This window comes from Panthera onca, chromosome B3 (genome assembly GCF_046562875.1).
Source record: "Panthera onca isolate mPanOnc1 chromosome B3, mPanOnc1 haplotype 2, whole genome shotgun sequence".
NCBI lineage: Eukaryota > Metazoa > Chordata > Mammalia > Carnivora > Felidae > Panthera > Panthera onca.
The window spans coordinates 119,367,911-119,385,891 of record NC_138344.1 but is presented as its reverse complement, the minus strand read 5'-3'; the positions used below and the strand labels follow the sequence as shown (position 1 = coordinate 119,385,891).

Sequence of the window (17,981 nt, the reverse complement as noted above, 5' to 3'; positions counted from 1 at the left end):
GAATGCCCGGAACTGCTCAATCCTTCTATCTCTCCTCTGTCTCCCTTCACTCCCTAAGCGAGCTTATTACCTTAAGTTCCCTGTATCCACTGACAGTTTTATATCGTCACCACCCTTGAACTCCAGGCTCGGTTATTCATCAGCCCCTGGACTTAGATGTCTAAAGATATGGTGGCTTTAGAGCCCAGTTTTCCCAGGTCAGTCCTCATTCATCCCTATTGTCCAGGTTTCATCATTAATAGTACCCCCTTTTCATTAAAAAATGCTCTGATTTGGATAAGAAGTTACATGCATCTCAGACAAACGTATTATAGTCAAAATCAAACTTTTGATTTTCTGCCCAGATCTGTTCCTCCTATAGCTTTCCTGTCTCACGAAATGGCAGCTTCATCCTATTCCCCACATCCCATTCATCAGCAAATCCTATCGATTATCTTCACAATATATCCAACCACTTCCCACCATCTTCACTACTACAACTGGTCTCCCTGCTCACCCTTGGTCCCTTGCAATTGATTGTTCTCATAGTAGCCTGATGAATCCTTTACATACCTACTAGTACACTCAGAACTTCTAATGGATTCCTATCTCAATCAGTAAAAACCAAAGCCATTATAGTGGCCTGCATGGCCCTATATGACTAGGACTCCAGCTACCTCCTGACCTCTTTACTGACCACTGTCCCCCCCGCTTATTTTGCTCTAGCTGCAGGGGCCTTCTTACTCTTTGTTCATGATGCTCCTGTTATTCACATAGGACCTTTGCACTTGCTGTTTTCTCTGCCAGGGAAGCTCTTCCCCTACATATCCACATAGCCCTCTCTCACTTCAATCAGGTCTCTGCTGAAGTATGGACAAGTACTTCTCTGACTACCCTATCTGAAATAATGCTACCCCATTATTAGTCTTTATTTCCACTTTTCTTTACCATGTATCTTCTTTCATAACACTTATGACTACCAGAAGTATTTGATACTTATTGACTGATCAGTCTCCTCTGACTAGAATGTCAGTTCCACAAGAGTAGTTGAGTTTGTTTTATTCACTGCTGTATTCCCACACCTCCAGCAGTGCATGTCGTGAAATCAATGCCCAATAAACAGTTGAATGACCAAAAAAGGTTGTTGAATGAGTGGATGGATGGGTGGATGGATGGATGGGTGGATAGATGGATGGCAGGCAATACATAGACGCGTCATTTTTTCCAGGTTGGCATCAGGAATTGTTTAGGGGAATAAACAGCTTTCCCTTGTTTTGTTCATAGTGGGAAATCTTTCTAACTCTCGGACATAAAGATGGGGAACCCAAAGAGTAGGGAAGTCACTTTTCTGTTAAACTATCTGCTGTTTAATTTTTTTCCCTAGATAATCACATTTTTGCCTGGGGCAATGGTGGTAATGGTCGCCTGGCAATGACCCCCACAGAGAGACCACATGGCTCTGATATCTGCACCTCATGGCCTCGGCCTATTTTTGGATCTCTGCATCACGTCCCAGACCTATCTTGCCGTGGCTGGCACACCATTCTCATTGTTGGTAAGTGTCTCATATGTGTGGGTTGGGATGGATTTGACAGAGGGTAGACCCACACTGAAGGTACTGATGGTCACATTCTTAGAAACAGAAGTGTTTCTAAGAAAAGAGGCTGTTCCTTTAAGTCTTATAACAGTGACGCCATGCCTTGTGACGGGGACAGAACACTGTTATTTCCTGACATTTGTCATTGGCAACCTTCTGACTTTTTTAACATGATAACTTTGGGCTCTTCCTCTGCCATAGAATCGTTATCTCTAGTTGTCCACTAATTTGTTGCCTGTGTTCATGCTTTTGAGAGAAACATTCAGTACACCTTTAAAAGGAAACTAAATCAGTTGTTTTCTGCATAAGGATTACTCTGTTAGGAACTAAATTATAAAAGCCTGTATGAGGGTTTCCAAGTCCATTCTATTAGATCAGTGGTTCACAACCTTGGCTGCACATTAGAATCCCCCAAGGAGCTTTTGGAAATCCCATTGTCCTGACCAATTGAATCAGAATCTCTGGGGTGGGACCTAGGTTGCTACTATTTAAAGCTTCTCAGGTAATTCCAAAGAGCAGTTAAGAAGAATTGCTACTTTACATAGTGGATGTAGTTAGGGTAGCTAGTGGTGCTTTAATATCTAGAACAGTAAGTATTTATAAAGTTATCTGGAGTGAGAGATAGCTGTTATCTCGTATATTAATTCCCTAGTCTAGTCTTCTCACTTTTCCTGCCTATAGCTGTTTCTGATGCTTACCTACTTAATATTTTTCCTCAGAGAAAGTATTGAATTCTAAAACCATCCGTTCCAATAGCAGTGGCTTATCCATTGGAACTGGTAAGTAGCAGTGTCTCAGGTACCAGTGGTTTTTCTGAGCTGTGGGTCTTTGGGTTAGATTCCATGCAGTCTCCAAAAAAAGGAAATAGGAAATATCTTTGGGAAATGAGGAATACGGTGATCAAGAGGGAGGATCATATTTTGGGTGTATTTCACAATAAGTTATGACTTTTATTACATTGTGGTCAGAGGGAGAGTACATCTTTGCCAACCAAGCATATGGAAGTAATGAAGTGGCTTGCCCAACATTGTAATGTGGCTTATGTATTGTTTCTTTCCTTACCATGCTAGGGGCTATGGTTCTATCTACTCTTTGCTTCCACCGTATTCCCAGGGTTATTCCCGTCTATAGAAATAGTTCTTCCAAACAGGCCCTCAGAATTAAAAGTTGGCTAAACTTTCAAAGCAGTTAGGAGAATCAGCCCAAAGCTCTCTGATAGCTTTCCTCTGGCTGCTTTTTGCATGGTTCTCTGTTATTTAGGACTATGCCAGGAAATTAAATCTGTGTTCCTTTTTGGTTTTCCACTTGCTCTAAAGTACCTATTATACTCTTTGATGTCTCGAAACTTGGATTCTGATAGTTTGTAGAATCAACACAGATAAAGACCCAGAATAAAAGCAAATTAATCCAAGAAAAAGAAAGTTGAAAGTCCAATCTAGACTTGTTGAACTCTAGTTTACACACACACACACACACACACACACACACACACACCATACCTTTTATTAGTTTCTTTTAGTAATCTATTGCTCAGCATTTATTTGTGCATATTAATATCTGTCCCAAATGATAAAATATCTTTTTGCTAATCACAGCTGTTCTCTTACAGCATTGTTTTGCTGGAACAGTATTTAATGGAAAAAATAAGATTAAAAGCACATATCGATTAGCTGGAAAATGTAAACTCCATAAGGGCAGGGATTTTGGGGTTTTTTTATTCATTAGTTTTATCCACATTACCTAGAAGAGTGCCCGGCAAATGGTGAATGCTCAATAAATACTTGTTGGTTGGATGGGTTCTAACCATCCAGTGGAATACTGTACGAAAGTAGAAATGAACATCTACAAATAGGTCTATAATGTGAAATGTAAAAAGGAAGCTGCAGCAGACTATGTGCCTTTTTATCAAGTTGAAAAACAAGCCAGATTTATATATTGCTTAAGGATATATAAGTATGTGATTGTTTTTTTTGTTTTTTTGTTTTTTTTTTTTTTAAGAAGAAATGATAGAAGTGCCTGGATGGCTCAGTCGGTTCAGTATCTAGACTCTTTTTTTAAGTCAATAAATTTTTATTTAAGAATTTTAACATGTGATTCCTTCCTCTCCCAGTCACTGTGGTTCCCTCTGGGTCAGAATCACAATCTTCAAAATAGCCCTTTTAAAAAGAGCTTTTGTTCAGTCCACAGTTGTCACCGTTAGTACAGAGTTCTTTCCGTTGGGCTTCTTTAATCTCCACTTGAATATGGATATGCTTCAAGAATTCCCCACCTGTAATCTTTGGGATCCAGTTTTTTTACTTTGGGTCATGTTTAGGGTCAGAATAGATGGGTCTACTGGTTCTCAATTTCAAACACCCTCTAAACGTGAATGAGTTCAAATCCCATTCACCCCTAAACTAGCACAGCCTAGAACTGTACAGATTCTTGGGATATTCCAATACATAAGATTTTAAAAATTTGACTGTTAGGGTCTTTCAGTGTTTTAGCAGATAAGTGTCTTGTAGTTCTTTCCCACAGATCTAACACATAGCTCCGTGAATAAAGGAAACCACACATACACTCTATGAGGTGTTTCCAGTGGAGTGTCCGACTCTTGATTTTGGCTCAGGTCATGACTTCAAGGTTGTAGGATCGAGCGCCACGTTGGGCTCTGTGCTGACCATGCAGAGCCTATTTAGGATTCTCTCTCTCTGTCTCTGCCCCTCCCTTGTTCACACGTACGGGCGCTCGCTCTCTCTCAAAATAAACTTTAAAAACTATATAAAGAAATGACAAATACAGAATTAATCAGTAGTTACATGTAGGTAGGAGGCCAGAGAAAGAGAAGGAATTCACAAGACAGATATGATACAGGTAATGTTTTAGTTCAGCACTGTCCCATAAATCGTTCTGCAACAGTGGAAATGTTCTATATGTATGCTGTCCAGCACTTGAAAAGTGGCTACCGTGACTGAGGAACTGAACTTTTTATTTAAATTTAAATAGCCATATATGGCTAGTGACTACCGTATTGGAAAGTACAGTTCTAGTTCTTCAAGTGGTAGATTCACGTTTTTGTTTTGTTAGGCGTCAAAACTTACACGTGTGTTAAAATAGTCTTTTGTATATTTCAAATGTAACATTATTTTTAAAAGCCATTTAAAACAAGCTTCGGAGCTTTTGTTGGCATCTCCAGGTCTGCTGCTTCGGTAGGATCACAGTGTGACACAGTCTGCAAGCCACTATAGCTGGTGATCGTGAACAGTCCTTTATGTTTAACTTTGGAATATACCATGCACTTACTTTTTTAGCTTTAGCAAATACATCTTTTTGGCCCATATTAAAATTTCATTCCATTTTTTGACTACACGTCAGCTAGTCTTCATTAAGATAACTTGGAATGTGCTACATGATATGAAAGAACCAGCCATCATATTTTAAAAATTCTTACAAATCGTTATCAAAAGAATTTAATGAATTTAATGGTTGAAGACTTCTCCAGAAAGGAAGTTAGTGGTGAGTTTATCTGGCCATTTTAAGAGTTGTTTGGCTCAAATGTGAAAGTGCTTTGTATTTATACGAAACCTTGACAAGCCTCGGTGGAGAATGCTAGAGTCTGGATGTATCTATTAAAGCACGGGCGGTAGATTCAATGAGCTGTGGTCGGGGCGGCTGTTCAGTAGTGCTTTAGAACATTGATAATCTGCTATGGACATAGAAATGAGTAAGTTTGGGATGTAGAAGTCAATTATCATTATAAAGATGCTGATATTCAATCTTGTATAAAAACTACAAATTTAGTCCCAAATATCTTGACACTGTTGCTACTACTTCATGCGACTCTAGGAAGCTCTCCAGGGGTCAGGGGGGCTGTGAGATCGTAAATCTTTCTTGCTGCCTAGCAAGGCTCTCTCTTTCTGTGCTGTGTATCTGTCAGTGGTTCAGAGTGCTAGCCCAGGAGGCGGCGGCGGTGGGGGAGAAGAGGAGGACAGTCAGCGGGAATCTGAAACTCCTGATCCAAGCGGAGGCTTCCGAGGAACAATGGAAGCAGACCGAGGAATGGAAGGTTTAGTCAGTCCCACGGAGGCCATGGGGATCATTAGTGGGGCCAGCAGCTCCTGCCCTGGCTGGCTTCGAAAGGTAATTCCTTTGGCAGAGGTATCTTCGATAAAATAGCAGACCCTTTACAGGAACTAGAAAGGAGCCGTCAGAATCTCTCCGTGTCCCATGCCCTGTTCAAGCGTTTTGCAGTAGGCATCGAGGTTTCTGACTTCCACCTGGAACGAAACTACCAAACCTCTAATTCTTTTTTCTTCCTGACAAGAAGAGACACAAAATGTTCTCATACCGGTATTAAATGAATTTAAATTAATAAAACCTTCCTTGAAGCAGTCTTTGTAATGCATGTGTGCAGATTAAGCTTAGAGATTTTGTACTGTGGTTTGTAGAAGTGGACTATTGGGGCAGTTGGAATGTTGTACAATAGAGAGGTTATGAATGTTGAAGTGCGGATAGTAAAAATGTTGGAGTATATTTAGATGGAAAGTGGGCTGCAACATGTGGCTGGGCAGAAAAAGATGGAATACCTGTGCAGCAGGATCCCGTTCTCTTAGAAAATATGTAATGCATAGAAGAGTATCTGCTATGAAGACTGAACACAGTATTGCTCATTTTAACAGTGCTTATTTAGGAGTGATGGAATTGCTGGTCTTTTTGCCCATCTGGATTTTGTCATTTTCTGTATTTTGTCAAACTACATTGTAGTTTGTGAAATTTATATTTTTACGTAAAAAAAAAAATCTAGAGATTTAGTTTCCTGTGTAAGATGACGAAACTTGATAGCCAGTTAGGAGTATGAATGCAAGAGGCAAGAGGCACTGTTGTACCTAACGTTTCAGCCTGGGCATTGGCCTCACTGCCATCACCTTCAAGCTTCCCAGCTCGAACAGACTGTGTAAAATAAGTGTGTCAAGGAGATGTGCCACACACTCCAAACCATGTTCTTGAATTTGAGTTTGAATTCAAATCACTGTTACTCCTCTGAGGAAGGGATGTCCTATTGACAGGCCCGGTGAGCTGAGTTGTACTCACAACTGTCATGCCCCACTAGGGGGTGCTGATGTCACAGCAGAGTGAAAGCTATAGCAAGATGGGAATTTGGGAGAAGGAAAATAGATGGCTCAAACAGAACTGATGAGATTCTTTGTCTTATACATAGGAGCTGGAAAATGCAGAATTCATCCCCATGCCTGACAGCCCATCTCCCCTAAGTACAGCCTTTTCAGAGTCTGAGAAAGACACCCTGCCCTATGAAGAGCTGCAAGGACTCAAAGTGGCCTCTGAAGCTCCTTCGGAACACAAGCCCCCAGTAGGAGCCTGGGTAACTGAACGTTTTGCCTTTGAGTCACAACTAGGTAACCAGAGAGCTCTCTCCACTTCTCCTGGCCTGTCTCCTCTAGCTTCCTCAGTCTCCCACTGCCCTGAATCAACTCATTATACTGTCTACTCGGCAGTGCTTAAAGCTTCTGTCCTAGGCTTACCTGAGTTGCCTTGGAAAAACATTGACCCTTTCACATTCCTGACGCACTAACAGTTCTCCACACCAGAGGACTTTCTTTTCTCTTTGCCTCAGAAGTACCAAAATTAAAGTTCCAAAATTCAAATCCACTTTTTCTTGACACTGCTAGTGTAGGTTGGGGGCTCTAAATATGAGTCAGAAATAATGCTTGTAGTCTCGTGAGGGAGCCACACACGTGTGCCTAACCTTGGTAGAAATCAAATTGTGGTAAGTACCTCAAATGTAAACCAGGGGTCACCAAGCTTTTTCTATAAAGGGCCACGTAGTAACTATTTTAGGCTTATGGACCATGCAGTCCCTTTTGCAACTACTCAACTCTGTAGCATAAAAGCAGCTGTAGATAATACACAATGAATGAGCATGACTGTGTTTCAATAAGACTTCATTTACAAAAACAGGCAATAGGCCGGATTTGGCTATCATTTGCTGACCCTTCCTATAAACGAAGTACAGTGGAAGAAAGGAGAGAAATCCAGACTAGAAAAGGTGTAATAAAACCTTTGAAACTTTAAGGTGAACATTTAAATTCCTCTATCAATTAACTTTCTTGAATTATTTTGGCAGTCCTATTTACTGAACACCTTTTAAATCTCTTCTAAAGTGTGATCCACTGCATTTCATGAATATTGACCTGTTGGGTCACAGTGTTCTCACTGTGATCAGAAAGACTTGTTCCAAACCATATCCCCCACTTCAGCATTTTAAATGGGATGATAGCCATGCACTTTAAATTTAATTGCCAAGTTCTCCAAAACAGGTGATTGTTCTTTTTACATTAGCATAATGGAGACTGAGGCACTGAGAGTTCTCTTGCTGTTATGTTAGAGCCAGGTGCTACTGTAACCCCAGCAGCTTTCTGTTTCTCTTGCATTTACTTTGTGTGTGTGTGTGGTTTATCTTTTTACTTTTAAAGTAAGGTCCGATAGTATTTCGAGGAAGGTTGGATTGGGGAGTTGGGATAAGCATGCAGAAGCACCTGTGACCTCTTTCTTCTCTCCTTAGCCACCTCGGCTGAGTCCTGCAGAGACCTGTGCTGGGAAGGGAACGCCATTAACTCCTACCTGTGCCTGCAGCACTCTGCAGGGAGAGGTTGAGAGATTGCACGGGCTGGTGTTAAAGTGTCTGGCTGAACAACAGAAGCTACAGCAAGAAAACCTCCAGATTTTTACCCAACTACAGAAGCTGAACAAGAAATTAGAAGGAGGGCAGCAGGTGAGAGCATTAAAGGAATAATTCAATTTCTAACTGTTTTGAAGAGTAACAGAAACAAAACACCCAAGAATTGAAATAGACCTTTTCCTTTGCAGAGACTTATCTTTTGATGATGTAACTTATGTAATTAATTTCAGCAGCCCTGGGCCTTGTTCAGGCACCTCGGTTAGATCCTTTTCATCACTTTGTTTTTTGTTATTGTATATTTTTTCTTTTATTATTTTTTTTTAATGCTTATTTATTTATTTTGAGAGAGTGCACATGTGAGTGGGAGAGGGGCAGAGAGAGAGGACAGAATCCCAAGAAGGCTCCGTGCTGACAGCACAAAGCCCGACTTGGGGCTCAGTCCCACGAACCATGAGATCATGAGCTGAAATCAAGAGTTGGGTGTTTAATTGACAGAGCCACCCAGGCACCCCTCTTTTACTTGTTACTATGAAAAACTTTATAAACATATAGTTCAGCGAATACTCATAATCCACCATCTAGATTGAACAATTGTTAACATGTTTCAAAAGTGTGTGTGTACATTTAAAATATGTGGGGGTATATATCTGTGTGTATTTAAAATATATGTGGGTATATGTGTGTATACATATTTTTTATTTTGCTAAATCATTTTCAAATAGATTATAGAAGTCATAACATAGCCCCTCTAAATACTTTCTTACACAAATCCAAAAATAAACACATTCATTCTCCCAGCTAACCACCAAACTACTATCACACTCAACACTGATATTCTCAATTTTCATCCAGTACCCAATTGATAGTCGAATTTTCCCAGTTTTCCCACAAAAATGTCCTCTATAACTTTTTTTTTTTTATGAGTCCAGAATCCAGTCAAGGGCCCTACGTTACATTATCACATTGTTATATCTCTTATTTTTTTTTTATCTAGAATACTTCTTTCTACTACCATCACTTTTCTTTTTTTTTCAATATATGAAGTTTATTGTCAAATTGGTTTCCTTTTTTTTTCAATATATGATTTTTTTTTTTTCAATATATGAACTTTTTTTTTAAATTTTCATGGCATCAATTTGTTGAAGAAACAGGGTCGGCTCTTTAACAAAATGAGCTACATTCTGGATTTGTCTTTTCTTCTTAGAACGTTATTTAACTTGTTCTTTTGTCACCCTGTCATTTCTATAAACTAGGAGTTAGACTTAAGACTTAATTAGGTTCATATTAAACATTTTTGATAAAAATAATTTCAATGCTGTTTGCATTGTTTTTCAAGAGCCATAGCTCTTTTAGCCATTAGTTCTATTTAGAGTGAACCAGGACTGGGAAATAGGGTTCAACCCTTGGCTTTGCCATTTGTCAGTTTTGTGTGTCTGGACAAATTTGTTTCTGTGAAACTTGGTTTCTCACCTAAAAGGGGCAAATAATACCATGTACTTTGTTATGGTTGTTTTGAGGATTAAATGAAATCATGTCTATGAAAGGACTTTGGGAAGTAATATACTCGAGGCAAGCATGGGGTGATTGGCAGCCGTGGCAGGCAGGAGGATTGTTTGGCTTAGGGCTGTCTCACTTTTATTCATTGTTAATGTTTATTTATTTTTGAAAGAGAGAGAGCATACACGTGCATGCATGCGTGGTGGAGGGGCAGAGACAGGGAGACAGAGGATCCAAAGCAGTCCATGCTGACAGCAGCAAGCCGGGTATGGGGCTCGAACCCACAAACCACAAGATCATGACCTGAGCTGAAGTCGGACATTTAACCGACTGAGCTACCCAGGCACCTCATGGTTGTCTCAGTTTTAAAACTTAGAGTTCTGCATTCCAGAAAATCTTACAGTCCTGGGCAAACAGTTGGTCACCCTGCCTGCAGCAAGTGTAAAGGTGTTGGCTTTATTTAAGGTAGCATTATTATGGTATTATCTAAGGGTAGTATTACGAGCTTCTCACAAAACTGTGGCCACAGATCCTTACGAGTCAACATTGAAAACCTAGTCCTGGACTGCGGTGACTGGTGGCAGTATTGTTAATGTGGAATTGTGTTTTGTTTGGACAGGAGGGGATGCATTCCAAAGGAACTCAGACAGCAAAGGAAGAGATGGAAATGGATCCAAAGCCTGACTTAGATTCAGATTCCTGGTGCCTCCTGGGAACAGACTCCTGTCGACCCAGCCTCTAGTCTCCTGAGCCCGTATGGCCTCCAGGAAACTGGGATCCAAAGAACTTCACAGCACACTTACTGAATGCAGAGAGCGCTTTCCTGGCTTTGTTCACTTGCAGACAAGGAGTGCAAGGCGGAGGCTCCAAAGCACTTTCCGTGTACACTTGGAAAGTGGCATTGCCTCTTAGATAGGATCTAGGAGTGGTTTTGTTTGGAGAATGGAAGGGCCCCACGGCCCTGGCTTTGTCCTCAGTGACTGCCATAGCAACAGCAGCTCTGTACCTCATCTGGTGATCCCACCTTTGAAGAGGAGACACAATGCTCACCTTAATTTTGCTGGTAGCAGCTTATATCCCATTTATCATTTCACCATTACTTGGAAGCTGCCTTGGGAATTCAACACCAGGCATTGCACCTCTGGGTGGAGGAGGGAAAAGTGTAAAACTTGAGTGGGCTGGAACCAGGTGGGGCCCATCCAGGGTCGTCTGGAGAGCGGTGAAGTGGTAAAACCCTCTCAGGAGCCCTGAGTCTGGGAAAATACGTCTGGTGGAGTCAATCTAGGGCTTGTTTTCAGAAAGTTCAGTTACTTTGCGCAGCTACATGCTTTAGGAGGAAAAGCGGGCTTAGATTGCTTTTCCTCTGAGGGTCGATTGAATTTCTTCAGTGAGGAGTCAAGAAAGAAGGCTAGGTCCCTCCTCATCACACAGCTGGAGTTTCAGTCTGTGGCCGATGCAGGTAGGATTTCCTAACTTTAGAAGATGCCTCTAAAAAGTGAGGTGCTTCATCGAGAATTGAGTCAGTGGGGCAATAGAACAGCCTTAAGAGAAAACCATGAGGGAGAGAGGGCCTCCTGTAGCTGCCTCTACTTGGTATCTTTAAGAAGGTCTAGAGTGCTCTGCCTTCGTGGCTCTTAGGGTTCTAACCTTGACTTCAGCAGCCCCAACCACTCCCTTTCTGTATGTCTAGTCAGTATTTTCCCCTTTTGGTGTTTTATGAAGCCATATCAATGAATCTGTATCATCTTTCCTACTTGAGTGGCCCAAAGCCAGCACCAAAACCTGGTAGTCCCTGAAGCCTAACAAAACAGGCAGAAGCCGCCAAGTGAAAGGAATTTGGCTGAGAGCTCCGTTCTAATCCCGTAGTCATTATGTCCTTATGGACAGGAACGAACCAGCTTTCCCAAAGAGAGAAAGTGTCCTCAAAGCTTTTGATGGTTTTACTTAAGGATATGAGCTTTAGGTTTCCACCTAGCCTTATGCAATATTCTGTTAGCGTTTGGGGTCATAGGGGCTGCCTTGATGAGTCTCACATCGTGCCTCCCTAGAAACAGCTAAATTAATTTGTGTTTCATTTTCCCCAAACCCCAAAAATGAATGTTTGATATCTATATTTTGGAAGGACCTGTGCAATGGAAATTTTGCTATTTCCCTAAAACTGGTGGCGTAAAGGCTCATGCTTGGGGAAGACCCCATGGCTGGGGATGGGCAACTCTGTTCAATGGGATCTTCTTTGGTTTGATGTTCCCATTGTTTTCTCAATTCTGGGAAGCCTAGTACAATGGTACTAACGTAATCACTAAAGCCTTTTCTTAAAATAAGAGAAGGGGCCAACCCCAGATTAAAGTTACAAGTTCTGGGGACTTGGGGGTTTGCTGTAAACCCTAACAATGGGTTTTGGTTCATCATGTAAATGCACCTTTGATTTTTTTAAGGGCTGACTGGCCTTTCACGTTCCTGTATCCCTCAGACTCACCATCTCAGCAGGCCTGAGAGGCAGGCTCAGTTTGGGTGTTAATCCTGAGTATTGGTTCTGCTGTGGAACGGAGGAACAGGGGCACATTGCTGAGACAGGGATGAAAGTAAGCATCAGAGGGAGGGGGAGAGCCCTGCTCTTGTTCCAGAGGGGAGCCATTCTCTAGCAGGGGAACACTGGTCATTTTCTCTAGCATGTTCCCTTGGGAAGTCTAGTTTGCTGGTAATCTGGCTGAGAATCTGAGTTCTGTGCCTTAGAGACAATTTGCACTTTCCCAAATTGTGCCTGGGACAGCCATATGATTTTTCCCACCAAATAGCTATGCAAGTAGAAACCAGTTCAAAGGTGGCAGCCATGCATTAGATAAAAAGCGAAAGGTTAGGCAGCAGAAATGCCTTTGAATGGTTTTTTTTATAGCTAATTCTCTTCAAGTTTGTCCTGCCGTTCTTTCTGCAGCGCTAGGTGTTTTCAGTTTTCGAGTAGTATTGCTTTTGAGTTACAATATAACCTGAGTTACTCCGCTGCTCTGACATTGTTGCTGAAGAACTAGCTTATTGTTAGCCAGATGTTTGAAAGGTTGAGGGTGGAGTGGTTTGGCATTTCTGTTTTAAATAAACATTTAAACTCTCAATCAGTGCTATGCCTGCTCACAGACCTTAGTCACTGGGGATGAAACACCCAGATTCTAGGCCTTCATGAATCTTTGATTCCATGAGTCTTTATATAAATAAATAAATGACTTTGTAATAGAAACAACACAAGGGACATTTGCACAAATAATCTTTTGCTTTTTTCCAGTTTCTTTTTCTTGCTAATAGAATCGTTTCTGCTGCTACAACTTTTTTCCCCAAACTTCTCAAGTGCTTAAAATGCAGAAGGAAGGGAAAAAATGAGCCACTGAAAGAGGAAGGATCATTTCTTATACTTATACTTACCCCTCAGTCACAGTGGACTTTTTCAAGTGATAATGTGTGTCTATGTTTATAAATCTGTTTTCCGTCAAAGAGGGTGAACTGTATTTGGTCTCCCTGGCATAGCCAAGTTATCACTTCTCTTGGCTGAGCATGTCATTAAAGTTTAAAGCAAAAGCAGCCTTAAACTCAAATTTCATTTGATTTGCCATATATTTGGAACCATTCATAAGAGAAAGAACAGCTCCGGAGCGAGGATGTATTATAAATAAATTCTTTCAGATGAGTATCCCTGGGCCTCCAAAGTAGTATTATTCATTAGTGTCAAGGCAGGCTGGGCTGTAGTCAGGACTACAAAACATGTTCCTTCCTGCCACAAAGCCAAAAATCATTTATTACTTCAATGATTAACTATGGAAATAAACATGCTGATCACTAAACCTCACAGAATCAGGAACATTAGAGAGAAAAACACTTTATCACATCTGCGCTACCTCCTTTGTAGTTGGGAAGAACGATAAGTTAATGACCAAAAGCAAATGTTGGCCACAAGGTACTAGGCTGCATTAAATACACTGCTGTTAGGAAATACTCTCTCAGCACGTCTGCGTATACTTTTATATGAAGTGAGTTTCACCATGAGATTTTTTTCCCCATTGTTTATTAACCTTTTGAACTTTAAAATTCATAACATTTGCATGTACTGAAGTTTCTTGGATAAAGTAGTATAACACATGGACATTAACAAGCAGCATTTATTTATCCACTATTATTCTCTGCTATCCAGGAATGGACTTAGATAGAAAAAGGGTTCTGACCTCTTCCCAAAGATCAGATCAAGCTAAATTTAAAAGACTAATAGATATTCCTAATATAAGCAAGGCCTAAACATGTTGAGAGTGGAGGGAACACTAAGGCATTGACTATTGTTTTATTTCTCTAGCAATGTAAGAATGAATAACTGCTTCCTGTGTCTAAAGACAGCACTCCCCACACATACATTTGTTCCCCCGGAGGACCCTGATCTGTGAACTTAATAACATCATTCAGGGATCCCAAACCCAAGTGCCTGTTGAGCCAGGCAGATAAGGCAGATAAGGCAAATAAGTGAAGCAGGCCAGGAGGGGCTGTGGTTATCTGAGTGGCGAGCCTGTCTGAAGGACACTCAGTGGTGCTATGCAGGGTTGCTGGCCTGGTGTTTCCAGAACTTCTGCCTTTTCAAGAGATTCTCCATATCCCAATTTTTTTTATTTTTAATTTTTTTTTTTTTAACACTTATTTTTGAGAGAGAGAGAGCACGGGGAGGAGCAGAGAGAGGGAGGCACAGAATCTGAAGCTGGCTGTAGGCTCTGAGTTGTCAGCACAGAGCCCGACATGGGGCTTGAACCCACAAACCATGAGATCATGACCTAAGTTGTAGTTGGACACAGAACTGACTGAGTCACCCAGCTGCCCCTCCATATCCCAATTTTTAAATGTCAATCCAGTTTCAGTTCCGTACCAGCCAAATAAAACACATCTGTAGGACAGAGCAGTCCATAAGCTACCACTTTGCGGCCTTGGCCACAGCTCATTCTTGCCATCTATTGCTTTTACCATCAAGTGTGAAACTTACAATTTGTACCTCACTAGGCTTGGCTGGGGAATGAATGTATATATCGGTTTAAATATCCACTGTGTGTGAGGGTTCTTCAAGTGGCCAACCTAAAGCTCCATTATGTGATCCCTCTGCAACAATTAGGAAGAACATAAAGCAATTTAATATGTACTGTTTTTTAAGTATGTAAATTTTTTTCAGCTTCACAGCTAAAATTTTAAATTCATATTTCATATTGGTCTGATCTGTTAGCCCAATCAGCAGAAGCTGCAGAGGAAATGGAACAAGAGTGAGTGGCCATTTATTGTTTAGTAAAATATGGCTTTATTGTCTGCCTAGTCACATTGGCCCAGGTCAGGTTGGGTGTTTTTTTTCCAGTATTTTTTTTAATGTTTATTTATTTTTGAGAGAGAGAGAGTGGGGGGGGGGGGCAGAGAGAGAGGGAGACAGAGAATCCAAAGCAGGCTCCAGGCTCTGAGCTGTCAGCACAGAGCCCGACGCAGGGCTCGAACTCACGGACCGTGAGATCATGACCCGAGCTGAAGTCTGACACTTAACCGACTGAGCCACCCAGGCACCCCATTCTTTTTCTTTTCTTTTAAGTTTATTTATTTTTGGAAAAGTATGAACGGAGAAGGGGCAGAGGGAGAGGCAGACACAGAATCCGAAGCAGGCTCCAGGCTCTGAGCTGTCAGCACAGAGCCCGATGTGGGTCTTGAACCCGCAAACCGTGAGATCGTGACCTGAGCCGAAGTGGGATGCTCAACTGACTGTGCCACTGAGGCACCCCTCTAATATTTGAAACTAACAATTTGAGTGATGGTCTCAGGACCATAATCAGATCAGTTATTTCAGATCTGTCGTGCAATCTTCATCCTATCTGAACTGATACTACCCCTGACAGGCATTACCTTATCACTTCTCCCATTTGACCAATCTAGGACTTCCTCTTTTTATTATTTAATTTTAATCTCCAAACCCCATTTATTGAAGGTCTATTTATGAAGGTTACTTGCAGTATGCACAATTCTGCATAGGGAAAATTAAAAAGATCTGGTATCTTTTTCATCTGTTTACTTGCTAAGATAGATGTTTGCTGTGGTGTAATGGGAGAGGGACGTGTGCCACGGGAATGTCTCAGCTTGCTTTGATGGTAGATTTTGTTCTCATTTGAAAAAGCCATACAAGCAAACTGATTTCAAAGCAGAATGCTAGCAGTGGCTGAAACTGAAGTTTCTTCATTTTTTTTTTTTTTTTGACATGAAATCCATTAGAAAAGAACAACTACTGAGACATACTGGGTCCTCCTGTAAAGCACATAAAGATGAGTTTCCCTTTAGTACACAGTAACCACAGGAGGATTTAGGATATACTGGCACCCTAACCTTACCAACTTGTATTAGCTTTTGGCAGGACCATGCATCAGGGAGGTCAAGGATAAATTTCCATTTGCCTTACGGCAAAATCGTATTATCTTTCATAAGATACCACCTGGGTGATCATGATCCTCTGACCCAACTCAATGTAATGAACCAACTTCCTGCAAGAGAAGAGTTAACTGGAACCACAGACATACATGCAGAGGCAGTGGCAAGAAGGCAGAGCGAATGCAGGCACTTAACCAGCACACATCACAAGTCGGGCTTGCGAGAAGAGAGCTTTAATGTAGCCCGCTCGCCTCTCGAGTGTCTTCCTTCAGCCATCCGTTCTTAGGGCAATAACAAGGCACTCCAGCCTGAGCTGGTAATTTAGTGGTAATTTAGAGGCTTCCTTTTGCCTCCTGCTGCTTAGCAAAGGGTCTCTCCTCACTGATTGAAGCTCTGCAGGCAGATGGGGGAGGTATAAAACTTTTAGTTCTGTTTTCCATCAAATTATTCTACTCCCATTTACTGCTGACGAGAAGCAGAGCCTTCTGAATTATCAAGGAGGCTTCCACTGTTGTCCGCTCAACTGGGATGCTTCCTTGGAGGTGGAGGCCGGTTCTTGATGGTCTTACACTTGGGAATGTGCCGCTCGGCCACGTTGGGGGCAAAGCGGCGACTACAGTGAGGACACTGAATATAATCTGGATTTTCTGCAGGCAGGATAGGAGGCAAGTCTGAGGGGTTTCCACCTTTGGCAATTACCTGCTGGACTTCTCGAGCCTGACGGAGGGTACAGATGAAAGACTCATGCTTCTGTCTCCAGTTGCTCTTCCGAGGAGGTTCAGCCTGTAAGGAGGAAGGCTGGTCATTCACCTTGGAGTTTACCTCATCTCCTGAGTCGTCATCAGAAAGACAGCAAGGAAATGTAAAGGGTGTTCACCCATAAGGTCAAAGAGAACAGGAAAGGGCAGCAGAGCTGACTTGCCAGAGTGGAGGCACTTAAGCTAAGGGCCTGCCAAGGAGGATAGTACTGGGAGGCTCGGTGCTCACGAGAATGTGCATGGCAAGAATAAGCTGGATCCCGGGGCCCCTCTGCCATCTTGCACAACCAAGTTTCCATCACTTCCAGCACCCTCACAGGAGAACAGGGCTTTATTCTCTGGAGAAACTGAACCAGACAGGTTGTGGACTCAGGAAGTCCGGGCACAGTGGCGAACAGGGTTAATATTGGGACTGAGAATTGGGATTAAGTGCAAGTGTACGTGGCAAATTACGGAACTGTCGGTTTGTTTCCCCCACTCTGCTCCCAGGATATCAAACACATTGGCACCCTTGTAGGAGACAAGAGTTCTCCGGATGCACCAAGCAGTTGAGAGAAAAGCCATTAGATGCTGACCCTGAGTGACCCCAATGCAAAGGTTCACTGTTTGATAACCCTAATATGAACAAGCCTCACTTAAATATGAATGGACAGCCTAGGATCACCAGATATTTGAGTAAAGCTCTAACAAGAGAGAAAAAACAACAAGTACACGAACTCATTCCTCCTCCCTCAGGAAACAGCAACAAAGCAGGTAAAAGAAAACTTACAACCAGAGAACCAGAAGGAACTATTATAAATTAAAACTATGATATGGGAATGCAAGCTGGTGCAGCCACTCTGGAAAACAGTATGGAGGTTCCTCAAAAAACTAAAAACAGAACTACGACCCAGCAATTGCACTGCTAGGCATTTATCCAGGGGATACCAGTGGACACATGCACCCCCATGTTTATAGCAGCACTATGAACAATAGCCAAAGTATGGAAAGAGCCCAAATGTCCATCGATGGATGAATGGATAAAGAAGATGTGGTATATATATATACAATGGAGTATCACTTG

At 41.8% G+C, this 17,981-nt stretch overlaps 2 protein-coding genes across 6 annotated transcripts in view; one reads left to right on the top strand and one right to left on the bottom strand.

Moving 5' to 3' along the window:
- NEK9 (NIMA related kinase 9) overlaps positions 1-13,005 on the top strand; it is a 38,582-nt gene extending 25,577 nt beyond the window's left edge. Inside the window, exons 17-22 of the mRNA XM_060620291.3 lie at positions 1,364-1,534; positions 2,296-2,355; positions 5,493-5,695; positions 6,774-6,935; positions 8,136-8,345; positions 10,369-13,005. Coding sequence (XP_060476274.1) covers positions 1,364-1,534; positions 2,296-2,355; positions 5,493-5,695; positions 6,774-6,935; positions 8,136-8,345; positions 10,369-10,491 — 929 coding nt within the window. The 3' untranslated portion in view covers positions 10,492-13,005. The remainder of the gene's footprint in view (positions 1-1,363; positions 1,535-2,295; positions 2,356-5,492; positions 5,696-6,773; positions 6,936-8,135; positions 8,346-10,368) is intronic.
- Positions 1-17,981, bottom strand: part of ZC2HC1C (zinc finger C2HC-type containing 1C) — a 46,781-nt gene that overhangs the window by 22,689 nt on the left and 6,111 nt on the right. For 3 of the 5 annotated variants that reach the window (XM_060620297.3, XM_060620293.3, XM_060620294.3), the window contains exon 3: positions 16,376-16,943. In XM_060620297.3, the coding sequence (XP_060476280.3) occupies positions 16,680-16,943 (264 nt within the window). In that variant the 3' untranslated portion in view covers positions 16,376-16,679. Of the gene's footprint in view, positions 1-16,375; positions 16,944-17,981 lie in introns of those variants that run through there. The other 2 variants (XM_060620300.3, XM_081795969.1) reach the window with 2 other exon arrangements.